Source organism: Salvelinus sp. IW2-2015, unplaced genomic scaffold (genome assembly GCF_002910315.2).
Source record: "Salvelinus sp. IW2-2015 unplaced genomic scaffold, ASM291031v2 Un_scaffold1265, whole genome shotgun sequence".
Lineage (NCBI taxonomy): Eukaryota > Metazoa > Chordata > Actinopteri > Salmoniformes > Salmonidae > Salvelinus > Salvelinus sp. IW2-2015.
This window is the reverse complement of record NW_019942807.1, coordinates 161,051-175,951: the sequence shown is the minus strand read 5'-3', so window position 1 is coordinate 175,951 and position 14,901 is coordinate 161,051. Positions and strand designations below refer to the sequence as shown.

At 46.4% G+C, this 14,901-nt stretch overlaps 1 protein-coding gene across 3 annotated transcripts in view; it reads left to right on the top strand.

Annotated features, from left to right (window-relative positions):
* Nucleotides 1-4,014: 4,014 nt before the first annotated feature.
* LOC112070233 (glucocorticoid receptor-like) overlaps nucleotides 4,015-14,901 on the top strand; it is a 22,371-nt gene continuing 11,484 nt past the window's right edge. The window contains exons 1-6 of one of the 3 annotated variants that reach the window (XM_070438888.1): nucleotides 4,015-4,186; nucleotides 5,804-5,901; nucleotides 6,577-6,595; nucleotides 10,065-10,346; nucleotides 10,472-10,616; nucleotides 12,070-12,200. In XM_070438888.1, coding sequence (XP_070294989.1) covers nucleotides 4,096-4,186; nucleotides 5,804-5,901; nucleotides 6,577-6,595; nucleotides 10,065-10,346; nucleotides 10,472-10,616; nucleotides 12,070-12,200 — 766 coding nt within the window. In that variant the 5' untranslated portion in view covers nucleotides 4,015-4,095. Of the gene's footprint in view, nucleotides 4,187-5,803; nucleotides 5,922-6,576; nucleotides 6,596-7,344; nucleotides 7,367-10,064; nucleotides 10,347-10,471; nucleotides 10,617-12,069; nucleotides 12,201-14,901 lie in introns of those variants that run through there. The other 2 variants (XM_024137659.2, XM_070438889.1) reach the window with 2 other exon arrangements.

Sequence of the window (14,901 nt, the reverse complement as noted above, 5' to 3'; positions counted from 1 at the left end):
TGGACTGAAGTCATTCCTTTGCTCGTCAGACCCAACCGATTCTGACTCCCTTGGCTGAGTGGGTTGGCCCTAACGATGATGGTAACAACCTACCTCCACTTGTTGTAACTGGTACCATTTTACACTTTGATGGCTTGGGTCTACTCTACAGTCTACAAGCCATGTCTCAGGGCTAAGTATGGAAATACTCTGAACTTGACTGTCTGGGGAGTTTTGCTGTTGTCTTAAACCACCAGAGACCTGCGTCTTAAATGGCTCACGAATCCTCCATATACTCTGCATCCGGAAAGTATTCAGACCTAGATTTCGAACACTTTTTTTTTTACGTTAGTCTTATTCTAAAATGGATCAAATGTATTCTTYTCCTCATACATCTACACACAATACCCCATAATGACAAAGCGAAAACAGGTTTTTAGAAATGTTTGCAAATTTATATATATAAAAAAACAAAAAACAGATACCTTATTTACATATGTTTTCTGACCCTTTGCTATGAGACTCGAAATTGAGCGCAGGTGCATCCTGGTTCCATTGATCATCTTTGATGTTTCTACAACTTGATTGGAGTCCACCTGTGTTAAATTCAATTGATTGGATATGATTTGGAAAGGCACACACCTGTCTATATAAGGTCCCACAGTTGACAGTGCATGTAAGAGAAAAAAATCAGGCCATGAGGTCGAAGGAATTGTCCGTAGAGCTCCGGAACAGGATTGTGTCGAGGCACATTCTTAAATGAAAGCTGTTTGGAACCACAAAGACTCTTCCTAGAGCTGGCCGCCCGGCCAAACTGGGGTTAGAAGGGCCTTGGTCAGGGAGGTGAGCTCCAGAGTTCCTCTGTGGAGATGGGAGAACCTTCCAGAAGGACAACCATTGCTGCAGCTCACCACCAATCAGGCCTTCATGGTAGAGTGGCCAGACGGAAGCCACTCCTGAGTAAAAGGCACATGACAGCCTGCTTGGAGTTTGCCAAAAGGCACCTAAAGACTCTCAGACCATGAGAAACAAGATTCTCTGGATTGATGAAAGCAAGATTGAACTCTTTTGCCTGAATGCCAAGCGTCATGTCTGGAGGAAATCTGGCACCATCCCTACGGTGAAGCATGGTGGTGGCAGCATCATGCTGTGGGGATGTTTTTCAGCGGCATGGTGACTAGTCAGGATCAAGGGAAAGATGAACGAAGTGAAGTACAGAGAGATCCTTGATGAAAACCTGCTCAGGACCTCAGACTGGGGCGAAGGTTCACCTTCCAACAGGATAATGACCCTAAGCACACAGCCAAGGCAACGCAGGAGTGGCTTCCGGACAATTCTCTAAATGTTTTTGAGTGGYCCAGCCAGAGCCCGGACTTGAACCCGATCAAACATCTCTGGAGAGACCTAAAAATAGCTATGCAGCGACGCTCCACATCCATCCTGACAGAGCTTGCAGAGAAGAATCGGAGATTGTCCCCAATTACAGGTGTGCCAAGCTTGTAGCGTCATACCCAAGAAGACTCGAGGCTCGATTGGTGCCAAAGGTGCTTCAACAAAGTACTGAGTGAAGGGTCTGAATACTTATCTAAATGTGATATTTTCATTTAAAATGTTTAATACATTTGCAGACATTTCTAAAAACCTGTTTTTGGTTTGTCATTAGGGGATGTGTGTAGATTGAGAGGGGGGGGCAATTTAATCCATTTTAGAATAAGGCTGTAATGTAACAACATTTTGAAAAAGTCAAGGGGTCTGAATACTTTCTGTATGTGCTGTAGTGCCCTTACTGGTCAAACATGGTGCAGAAGGTGCAATATATATGGGAAGTAGACAGACAGACAGGTTTGTTGGCCAGCTCAGTGCATAGTAGTAGTAGCAGTATTAGTAGTAGTAGTAACAGTAGTAGTAGTAGCAGTAGTAGCAGCAGTAGTAGTAGTAGTAGTAGTAACAGCAGCAGTAGTAGTAGCAGCAGTAGTAGTAGCAGGATTAGTAGTAGTAGTAACAGCAGTAGTAGTAGCAGCAGTCGGTAATGAGGTGTAGTTGTAACTGTATGCTCTGAGTGCTGCTCTGTCTCAGCAGCAGTCTCCTAATAGTGTCGTTTGAGAAGCAGCCGGTGACTTCTAAAAGTCTCAAATCAGAAGAAGATAGACCAGATGTTTGTGTTGTGGCAGACAGTTGAGGTTTGCTGCTGCTGTGGCGCAGTAAACCATTTCCTCTCAGTACAGCTCTGAGTCTGTGTTGCTCTGTCTCAGTGGGCGTAGCTGCTGCTCCTGCTGTGGCTGGCTGGGGCTTAGCAGTAAACAGGAGCAACACGAGGGGGGTGGGGACCTGAGACTACAGCAGAGGAAGTAGCAGCACATTACTGTAGCAAGGAACGGCTCCACCTAGTGGGAAAGGGCACCTCAAACAGCTAGGACATGGTCAGACAGATAACATGTTGAGAAACCTTCAAAATCAGATAGAAATTAATTATATAGAACAGACAGGCCTCTCTGACATGTAGAGAAAGTGATCATGGTAGCTCTAATTCATGACAGTTCTATATGCAACATTCTGTGTGCTTTAGATAGAATTCAAAGAACTGTGATTCTAGGAACAGTTATGCTCCATGACGACATGTTTTATTTAACCTTTTTATTTAACTAGGCAAGTCAGTAAAGAACAAAGTCTTAGTTACAATGACGGCCTACCGGGGAACAGTGGGTTAACTGCCTTAGTTCATGGGCAGAACGACAGATTTTTACCTTGTCAGCTCAGGGATTCGATCCAGCAACCTTTCGGGTTACTGGCCCAACGCTCGAACCACTAGGCTACCTGCCGACATCAGGTGTGGTGATCCTACCACAGGACTTTAGATGGTGTGGAGGCCAKAGAAGAAATGGTTGAACCCCAGTTTATATGTTTGTTCTTTGGATCTTAAAGAAAAATGTAGGACATTTCAGACAAAAGAGACTTACCCGAGCAAACGGGTATTGTTGGCAACTCCAGAGTAAATGTAGTGGATCTGATCTCAACTGTAGGAAGTGTAACAGTAGACGTGCCAAAGCCYCTGCCTGGTTTGGAATATGTGTATSCATGTTGTTTGTAAACTAAAATTACCCTAGGCATGCTGTGAAAATGTAGAAGGGATGCTTTTCAAGAGCAGAGGGAAGTACATGTGTTGAGTTCCCCTGCTGTTACAGTGTTCCAGCTCACAAAAAGTGAGAGGGCCACATGCTTCTAGGTGAGCTGGTACATAGTTAAGAGAGTCTGCTCTGTCTCTGTGGGAATAGTGTCGGAATGTTTTCAGAATCCCAGGAGCATCATCATCAGTGTGTATTTGGCACTTGTTGTTGCAAAGTTATTCTTTTGTATCCATGCAGAAATCATCACTTGTTACTGACTGTCCCTCTTCCTCCCTCTCTCCTCTTCCTCCCTTCTGCTCCTCTTCTTCCTCCCTTCCCTCTTCCTCCCTCTCCTCCTCTTTCCTCCCTCTCTCCTCTTTCTTCTCCCTCTCCCTCTCTTCCTCCTCTCTCCTCTCTTCTCCCTCTTCTCCTCTCTTCCTCCTCTCTCCTCTCTTCCTCCTCTCTCCTCTCTTCCTCCCTCTCATCCCTCTCTCCTCTCTCTCCTCTCTCTCTCACTGCTCTCGCATCTCTCCTCTTCCTCCCTCCCTCTTCTTCTCCTCCTCTCCCTCTTCCCTCCTCTCCTCTCTCTCTTCCTCCCTCTCCTCCTCTCTTCCTTGCTCTCCTCCTCTTCACTGCTCTCCTCTCTTTGCTTCGCTCTCCTCTCTTCACTGCTCTCCTCTCTTCACTGCTCTCTCTCTTTCCTTGCTCTCCTCTCTCCTCTCTTCCATGCTTTCTCCTCTCTTCCCTTCTATATCCTCTCTCCTCTCTTCGTTGCCTCGTCTCTCCTCTCTCCTTGCTCTCCCTCTCATCCTCTCTTCCCTGCTCTCCTCTCTTCCCTGCCTCTCTTCTTCCCTCTCTCCTCTCTTCCTGATCTCCTCTCTTCCTGATCTCCTCTCTTCCCTGCTCTCCTTTCAATGCAGTTCTAACCTCAGGGCAGGGTGGTGGCGCTGCGTCGTGTACAACCCAGGGCAAGAAGCCGGGACCACCCATAAGATCTGTCTGGTGTGTTCAGATGGGGCGTCTGGCTGTCACTACGGGGTGCTCACTGCGGAAGCTGCCAAGGTGTTCTTCAAGAGAGCCGTGGAAGGTGACAGGGGCAAGGGGTGAGAATGCTAGGAAACTCATATGGTTTGGTCCAGATCTGTTTTTACTATCTTGCCAAGTAGGCAGAAACGGATCTGGAACTGGGCTACCCTGGTGATGTCATGAAATGATGTGTGGTTATGCTATCATGATGCTTGCCTGTGGCATAGGACTGAGATGGTAAGACACCTTGTACTGTGCTGTTCATGAAATGATGTGTGGTTTATGTATTCATCGCTTGCTGTGGCAAGGACTGAGATGGTAAGACACCTTGTACTGTGCTGTCATGAAAATGAGTGTGGTTTATAGTATCATCATGCTTGCCTGTGGCAAGGACTGGAGATGGTAAGTGACCTTGTACTGTGGCTGTCATGAACTGATGTTTGTTTACGGTAGATACTGGCAACGTAGGATTTTTTTTAAAATTTGTGTAGGCCAGTGACAAAAAATCAAATCGCTTTGACCAGCAATGAGTCTGCTTACAGGAGGAGGTCAGAGACAGGGAGGGTTGGTGCAGGACATCAACCTCTCCCTCAACGATGAGACACGCCTATAGGGAGGAGATCAGAGACTAGCGCAGGGTCAGGCTGCCAAGACATCAACCTCTCCCTCAACGCAATTGAGACAGCCTATACGGGAGGAGATCAGGAGACTAGCAGGTGGTGCGCCAGGACATCAACTCTCTCTCCTCAACGAGTGAGACAGCCCTCAATAGGGAGGAGATCAGAGAGGCGGGGCGGGGATAGGGCAGGGTCGTGCCAGGACATCAACCTCTCCCTCAACGTCAGTAAGATCAAAGGATGCTAGATCGTACTTTGACTATAGGAGAAAGAGGGAGAGCACGCCCCCATGCACTATCACAAAGGGCTGTTTTTGGAGCAGGGGTCGATAGCTTTAAGTTCCTTGGGCTGTCACATCACTAAGGATTAACATGGTCGCCGCACCCGCACAGTCGTGAAGAGGGAATGGCAGCGCTCTTCCCTTCAACGAGGGCTGAAAAGATTTGGCATGGGCCATCAGATCCTCAAAAATGTCTACAGCTAGCACCATCGAGAGCGTCCTCACTGGCTGCATCACAGCTTGGTATGGCAATTGAACCGCCCTTGACCGCAAAGCGCTACAGATATTGGTGTGGGACAGCCCAGTACAGCCAGAGCTCAAGTGCCAATCAGGAAATGTAATAATGTTTTATTTAACCTTTATTTATACTAGACCAAGTCAGTTAGAACAAAATTCTTATTTACAATGACAGTGCGCCGCTCTATGGGACTCCCAATCACGGGCGGTTGTGATACCGCCTGGAATTGAACCAGGTCTGTAGTGAACTCTAGCACTGAGATGCAGTGCCTTAGACTGCTGCGCCACTCAGGAGCCCAAAGGGATGGCAAGGGGTGAGTGGTAGGACAACTGATACTGGTACACCTTTGGTGGCATGGAATGGGGTTCGGTATGCATATCATAAATGATACTGTACTGGTTGTTGTTGCCTGTTTGTTATAAAGAAATGCAGACATTTATTTGCCAGTGGAAGGCTTCTGGTCCAGTATGATGCAAGGGGGGGGGGGAAATGCTGTTAGAATATAGTACTTTATTACATTTTTTTGGTCATTTAAATGATTTTTTTCCTTGTCTCTCAGGGCAACACAACTACCTGTGTGCTGGGAGGAACGACTGCATCATCGATAAGATCAGAAGGAAGAACTGTCCAGCCTGCCGCTTCCGCAAGTGTCTCATGCGCAGGGATGAACCTGGAAGGTAAACTCTTTTACCTTGTTTTATTGTCTCATGGCAGGGATGAACCTGGAAGGTACACTCTTTTACCTTGTTTTATTGTCTCATGGCAGGATGAACCTGAAGGTACACTCTTTTACCTTGTTTTATTGTCTCATGGCAGGGATGAACCTGAAAGGTACACTCTTTTACCTTGTTTATTGTCTCATGGCAGGGATGAACCTGGAAGGTACACTCTTTTACCTTGTCTTATTGTCTCATGCAGGGATTGAACCTGGAAGGTACACTCTTTTACCTTGTTTTATTGTGTCCATGGCAGGGATGAACCCTGGAAGGTACACTCTTTTACCTTGTTTTATTGTCTCATGGCAGTGATGAACTGGAAGGTACACTCTTTTACCTTGTTTTATTGTCTCATGGAGTGATGAACCTGGAAGGTACACTCTTTTACCTTGTTTTATTGTCTCATGGCAGGGATGAACCTGGAAGGTACACTCTTTTACCTTGTTTTATTGTTTCATGGCAGGGATGAACTTGGAAGGTACATCTTTTACCTTGTTTTATTGTCTCATGGCAGGGATGAACTCTGGAAGGTACATCTCTTTTACCTTGTTTTATTGTCTCATGGCAGGGGGGAACCTGGAAGGTACACTCTTTTACTTGGTTTTATTGTCTCATGGCAGGGATGAACCTGGAAGGTACACCTCTTTTACCTTGTTTTATTGTCTCATGGCAGGGAATGAACCTGGAAGGTAAAACTCTTTTACCTTGTTTTATTGTCTCATGGCAGGGATGAACCTGGAAGGTAAACTCTTTTACCTTGTTTTATTGTCTCATGGCAGGGATGAACCTGGAAGGTACACTCTTTTACCTTGTTTTTTTGTCTCATGGCAGGGGGAACCTGGAAGGTACACTCTTTTACCTTGTTTTATTGTCTCATGGCAGGGATGAACCTGAAAGGTACACTCTTTTACCTTGTTTTATTGTCTCATGGCAGGGATGAACCTGGAAGGTAACTCTTTTACCTTGTTTTATTGTCTCATGGCAGGGATGAACCTGGAAGGTATACTATTTTCCTTGTCTTATTGTCTCATGGCAGGGATGAACCTGAAAGGTAACTCTTTTTACCTTGTTTTATTGTCTCATGGCAGGGATGAACCTGGAAGGTACTCTTATTGTTTTATTGTCTCATGGCAGGGATGAACCTGGAAAGTACACTCTTACCTTGTTTTATTGTCTCATGGCAGGGATGAACCTGGAAGGTACACTCTTTTACCTTGTCTTATTGTCTCATGGCAGGGATGAACCTGGAAGGTACACTCTTTTACTTTGTTTTATTATCTCATGGCAGGGATGAACTGGAAGGTATACTATTTTACCTTGTCTTATTGTCTCATGGCAGGGGTGAACCTGAAAGGTACACTCTTTTACCTTGTTTTATTGTCTCATGGCAGGGATGAACCTGGAAGGTACACTCTTTTACTTTGTTTTATTATCTCATGGCAGGATGAACCTGGAAGGTAAACTCTTTACCTTGTTTATTGTCTTTTGGCAGGGATGAACCTGGAAGGTACACTCTTTTCCTTTTTTTATTGTCTCATGGCAGGGATGAACCTGAAAGGTACACTCTTTTACCTTGTTTTATTGTCTCATGGCAGGGGGAACCTGGAAGGTACTCTTTTACCTTGTTTATTGTCTCATGCAGGGATGAACCTGGAAGGTACACTCTTTTACCTTTGTTTTATTGTCTCATGGCAACGATGTATTGATATATTAGGATTTCATGAGTCGACGCCGATGGCGACAGCTAGTCTTACTGGGTCTGACACATAAACGAAAAATACATTACAGACAAAAGACTTTACAATTGACACACGTTTAAAAACATGAACATATAGTGTATCTATCAGTTCCACATACATGTCAGTTCATACACACAACCAGTAGGTACATGTCAGTTCATACACAACAACATGTAGGTCACATGTCAGTTCATAAACACAACATGTAGGTTCACATGTCAGTTCATACACCAACATGTAGGTCACATGTCAGTTCATACACACAACCAGTAGGTCACATGTCAGTTACATACACACAACATGTAGGTCACATGTCAGTTCATACAACACACAGTAGGTCACATGTCAGTTCATACACACAACATGTAGGTCACATGTCAGTTTCATACAACACAACCAGTAGGTCACATGTCAGTTCATACACACAACCAGTAGGTCACATGTCAGTTCATACACACAACCAGTAGGTCACATGGTGGAGAGGCGTTGTGAGGTGTTGCTTTATTTGTTTTATGAAACCAGGTTTTACTGTTCACTTACGCTGCATATATATATTTATATTAGATGGAAGGGAATTCCATGCATTCATGGTTCTGTATAATACTGTATGTTTACTTGAATTTGTTCTGGACCTGGGGACTGTGAAAAGACCCCTGGTGGCATGTCTGATGTGGTAAATGTGTATGTCAGTGATGTGTGTTGAGTTGACTGTGCAAACAATTAGAAATTTCCAACAAATTAATGTTTCTTAGCTCGTCTGGTAGGATTGTGTCACTGGGCAGCTCGCGGCTGTGCTTCCCTTTTGTAATCTGTAAAAGTCTGCAAGCCCTGTCACACCCGGCGAGCGTCAGAGCCAGTGTAGTAGGATTCAATCTTAATCCTGTATTGATGCTTTGCCTGTTTGATGGTTCGTTGGAGGGCATAGCGGGATTTCTTATAAGCGTCCGGGTTAGAGCCCTGCTCCTTGAAAGAGGCAGCTCTAGCCTTTAGCTCAGTGCGGATGATGCCTGTTATTCATGGCATGTATGTACGGTCACTGTGGGGACGACGTCATCGATGCACTTATTGATGAAGCCAATGACTGATGTGGTGTACTCCTCAATGCCATCGGAAGAATCCCAGAACATATTCCAGTCTGTGCTAGCAAAACAGTCCTGTAGTTTAGCGTCTGTGTCATCTGACCACTTCCTTATTGACTGGTACTTCCTGCTTTAGTTTTTTGCTTGTAAGCCGGAATCAGGAGGATAGAATTATGGTCAGATTTGCCAAATGGAGGACGAGGGAGAGCTTTGTATGCGTCTCTGTGTGTGGAGTAAAGGAGGTCTAGAGTTTTTTTTCTTCTCTGGTTGCACGTTCAAATGAGAAATGAGGTCAAATGGATTTAAGTTTTCCTGCATTAAAGTCCCCGGCCACAAGGAGCACCGCTTCTGGATGAGCATTTTCCTGTTTGCTTATGGCCCTATACAGCTGGTTGGGTGCAGTCTTAGTGCCAGCATCGGTTTGTGGTGGTAAATAGACGGCTGTGAAAAATATAGATAAACTCTTGATAGATTGTGTGGTCTATAGCTTATCGAGGTAGTCTACCTCAGGCRAGGACTACCTCGAGACTTCTTTAATATTAGACATTGCGCACCAGCTGTTATTTACAAGTAGACACAAACCCCCACCGCTTGTCTTACCGGAGGCAGCTGTTCTGTCTTGCCGATGCAGCGTAAACCCAGCCAGCTGTATGTTATCCATGTCATCGTTCAGCCACGACTCGGTGAAACACAATATAGTACAGTTTTTAATGTCCCGTTGGTAGTATAGACTTATTCAGAGCTCATCCAGTTTATTATCCAATGATCGTACGTTGGCTAATAGGACTGATGGTAGAGGCRGGTTACCCGCTCGCCGTCGGATTCTTACAAGGCACGCCGACCTAAGACCCCTATATCTCCGTCTCTTCTTCATGCRAATAACGGGGACTTGGGCCTTGTCCGGTTTCTGAAGTAAATCCTTTGCGTAAGACTTGTTAAAGAAAAAATCTTTGTCCAGTACGGGGTGAGTATTCGCTGTTCTGATATCCAGAAGCTCTTTCCGGTCATAATAGACGGTGGCAGAAACATTATAAACAAAATAAGTTACAAATAACGCGAAAAAACACACAGTAGCACAATTGGTTAAGATGAATCTGGAAGCTGAACTGTTTTACCTCGTTTTATAGTGCAGATTGTAGTTTTGTTGTAAATTGGTGTACAACTCAGTCTGACTACAAGCTACTACAACCTCAAAAACCAGATACAAGTAGATATATTAGTTTGACTTGTTTTTGAGATCATGGTCACTCAATCTACCGCCTCCCTTCCTCTCTCCTTCGCCACAGCTCGTAAAACCAAGAAGCTGAACCGTTTAAAGGGGGTGCAGCAGCCCACCATGGCCGAGCTGACCCCCCGTCCTCTCCCAGAGGCCAGGTCGCTGGTCCCCAAGTCCATGCCACAGCTCACCCCCACCATGCTGTCTCTACTAAAGGCCATCGAGCCAGACACCATCTACTCTGGCTACGACGGCACCCTGCCAGACACCTCCACACGCATCATGACCACCCTCAACAGGCTGGGGGGACGACAGGTGGTATCAGCCGTCAAGTGGGCCAAGGCCCTGCCAGGTACTACTGTCTCTAAAATACACTGTTGGAAACCTGCACAGTACCTACCATAGATGGCAGTACTACAGTATCATCTGGGAAATGGAACCTTTAGTCATTTAGTGTTCTGTTATCTTCCCCTGCAGGGTTCCGGGACCTTCACCTGGACGACCAGATGACTCTGCTGCAGTGTTCCTGGTTGTTCCTCATGTCCTTCGGCCTGGGCTGGAGGTCCTACCAACAGTGTGACGGGAACATGCTCTGCTTCGCTCCAGACCTCGTCATCAACCAGTATGTCTCTCTCTCTCGCTCTCTCTCTCCAGTATCTGTCTTCAATCTGTCTTAGTCTCTGTCTGTCTGTCGCTCTCTCTCTCCAGTATGTCTTCAATCTGTGCCTGTCTCTCTCTCCTCATCAGGGACCGTATGAAGCTGCCCTACATGGCAGACCAGTGTGACGTCATCACTAACATACCTGTCTCTCTCTCTCTCATCAGGGACCGTATGAAGCTGCCCTACATGGCAGACCAGTGTGACGTCATCACTAACATCTGTCTCTCCTCATCAGGGACCGTATGAAGCTGCCCTACATGGCAGACCAGTGTGACGTCATCACTAACATACCTGTCTCTCTCTCCTCATCAGGGACCGTATGAAGCTGCCCTACATGGCAGACCAGTGTGACGTCATCACTAATACCTGTCTCTCTCTCCTCATCAGGGACCGTATGAAGCTGCCCTAATGGCAGACCAGTGTGACGTCATCACTAACATGCCTTGTTCTCCTCATCAGGGACCGTATGAAGCTGCCCTACATGGCAGACCGTGTGACTCATCACTAACATGCCTGTCTCTCCTCATCAGGGACCGTATGAAGCTGCCCTACATGGCAGACCAGTGTGACTCATCACTAACATGCCTGTCCTCTCTCCTCATCAGGGACCGTATGAAGCTGCCCTACATGGCAGACCAGTGTGACGTCATCACTAACATGCCTGTCTCTCTCTCCTCATCAGGGACCGTATGAAGCTGCCCTACATGGCAGCCAGTGTGACATCATCACTAACATGCTGCTCTCTCTCCTCATCAGGGACCGTATGAAGCTGCCCTACATGGCAGACCAGGTGACTCATCACTAACATGTCTCTCTCTCCTCATCAGGGACCGTATGAAGCTGCCCTACATGGCAGACCAGTGTGACTCATCACTAACATGTCTCTCTCTCCTCATCAGGGACCGTATGAAGCTGCCCTATATGGCAGACCAGTGTGACTCATCACTAACATGTCTCTCTCTCCTCATCAGGGACCGTATGAAGCTGCCCTATATGGCAGACCAGTGTGACATCATCACCTAACATGTCTCTCTCTCCTCATCAGGGACCGTTGAAGCTGCCCTACATGGCAGACCAGTGTGACTCATCACTAACATGTCTCTCTCTCCTCATCAGGGACCGTATGAAGCTGCCCTACATGGCAGACCAGTGTGACATCATCACTAACATGCTGTCCTCCTCCTCATCAGGGACCGTATGAAGCTGCCCTACATGGCAGACCAGTGTGACGTCATCACTAACATGACTGCTCTCTCTCCTCATCAGGGACCGTATGAAGCTGCCCTACATGGCAGACCAGTGTGACGTCATCCCTAACATGTCTCTCTCTCCTCATCAGGGACCGAATGAAGCTGCCCTACATGGCAGACCAGTGTGTTACGTCATCACTAACATGTCTCTCTCTCCTCATCAGGGACCGTATGAAGCTGCCCTACATGGCAGACCAGTGTGAACAGATGTTGAAGATCTCCAGTGAGTTCGTCAGACTGCAGGTGTCTCATGACGAGTATCTGTGTATGAAGGTGCTGCTGCTGCTGAGCACCGGTGAGTCTCAGCCCCACGTTTACTTTGACCTTTCACACTTGAGTCCATAATAATATGCCAAACTATTTCCTGATTGATGACTGTGTGTTCCTGGGTTTTTACTGTTATTTATTGTTGTTGATCATAGCATTGGGATGTCAAAAGAAAAGTTTCTTATTTCATCTTATTGTATTTCCACTCTACATTTTCAACATATAATAGAAGGGGAAGTGCATAGGCATGACTTTAAAAATATATATATATTTAAAAAATGATCTCACCTTTATTTAACCAGGTAGGCTGGTTGAGAACAAGTTCTCATTTACTGTGTTATTGAACACATTTCCTGTTATGTTTCCCTTTGGTGCCAAAAGATGGTCTCGAGTAAGACACACAGAGGTTGATGTATTATGTTGTCCCGTCCCCTACAGTGCCAAAAGATGGTCTCGAGTAAGACACACAGAGGTTGCCCCTTTGGCACTGCGGGGACGGGACAACACAATACATCAACCTCTGTGTGTCTTACTCGAGACCATCTTTTGGCACTGCGGGGGACGGGACAACACAATACATCAACCTCTGTGTGTCTTACTCGAGACCATTCTTTGGCACTGCGGGGGACGGGACAACACAATACATCAACCTCTGTGTGTTCTTACTCGAGACCATCTTTTGGCACTGTAGGGGACGGGACAACATAATACATCAACCTCTGTGTGTCTTACTCGAGACCATCCTTTGGCACTGCGGGGGACGGGACAACACAATACATCAACCTCTGTGTGTCTTACTCGAGACCATTCTTTGGCACTGCGGGGGACGGGACAACACAATACATCAACCTCTGTGTGTCTTACTCGAGACCATCTTTTGGCACTGCGGGGGACGGGACAACACAATACATCAACCTCTGTGTGTCTTACTCGAGACCATTCTTTGGCACTGCGGGGGACGGGACAACACAATACTCAACCTCTGTGTGTCTTACTCGAGACCATTCTTTGGCACAACACAATACATCAACCTCTGTGTGTCTTACTCGAGACCATCTTTTGGCACTGTAGGGGACGGGACAACAATACATCAACCTCTGTGTGTCTTACTCGAGACCATCTTTTGGCACTGTAGGGGACGGGACAACATAATACATCAACCTCTGTGTGTCTTACTCGAGACCATCTTTTGGCACCAAAGGGAAACATAACAGGAAATGTGTTCAATAACACAGTAAATGAGAACTTGTTCTCAACCAGCCTACCTGGTTAAATAAAGGTGAGATCATTTTTTAATATATATATATTTTTAAAGTCATGCCTATGCACTTCCCCTTCTATTATATGTTGAAAATGTAGAGTGGAAATACAATAGATGAAATAAGAAACTTTTCTTTGACATCCCAATGCTATGATCAACAACAATAAATAACAGTAAAACCAGGAACACACAGTCATCAATCAGAAAATAGTTTGGCATATTATTATGGACTCAAGTGTGAAAGGTCAAAGTAAACGTGGGGCTGAGACTCACCGGTGCTCAGCAGCAGCAGCACCTTCATAACACAGATACTCGTCATGAGACACCTGCAGTCTGACGAACTCACTGGAGATCTTCAACATCTGTTCAACTGGTCTGCCATGTAGGGCAGCTTCATACGGTCCCTGATGAGGAGAGAGAGACATGTTAGTGATGATGTCACACTGGTCTGCCATGTAGGGCAGCTTCATACGGTCCCTGATGAGGAGAGAGAGACATGTTAGTGATGAGTCACACTGGTCTGCCATTAGGGCAGCTTCATACGGTCCCTGATGAGGAGAGAGAGACATGTTAGTGATGACGTCACACTGGTCTGCCATGTAGGGCAGCTTCATACGGTCCCTGATGAGGAGAGAGAGACAGGTATGTTAGTGATGCGTCACACTGGTCTGCCATGTAGGGCAGCTTCATACGGTCCCTGATGAGGGAGAGACAGGCATGTTAGTGATGATGTCACACTGGTCTGCCATGTAGGGCAGCTTCATACGGTCCCTGATGAGGAGAGAGAGACATGTTAGTGATGACGTCACACTGGTCTGCCATGTAGGGCAGCTTCATACGGTCCCTGATGAGGAGAGAGAGACATGTTAGTGATGATGTCACACTGGTCTGCCATTAGGGCAGCTTCATACGGTCCCTGATGAGGAGAGAGAGACATGTTAGTGATGAGTTCACACTGGTCTGCCATGTAGGGCAGCTTCATACGGTCCCTGATGAGGAGAGAGAGACATGTTAGTGATGATGTCACACTGGTCTGCCATGTAGGGCAGCTTCATACGGTCCCTGATGAGGAGAGAGAGACATGTTAGTGATGACGTCACACTGGTCTGCCATGTAGGGCAGCTTCATACGGTCCCTGATGAGGAGAGAAGAGACAGGCATGTTAGTGATGATGTCACACTGGTCTGCCATGTAGGGCAGCTTCATACGGTCCCTGATGAGAGAGAGAGACAGGCATGTTAGTGATGACGTCACACTGGTCTGCCATGTAGGGCAGCTTCATACGGTCCCTGATGAGGAGAGAGACAGGATGTTAGTGATGACGTCACACTGGTCTGCCATGTAGGGCAGCTTCATACGGTCCCTGATGAGGAGAGACAGGCATGTTAGTGATGATGTCACACTGGTCTGCCATGTAGGGCAGCTTCATACGGTCCCTGATGAGGAGAGACAGGCATGTTAGTGATGA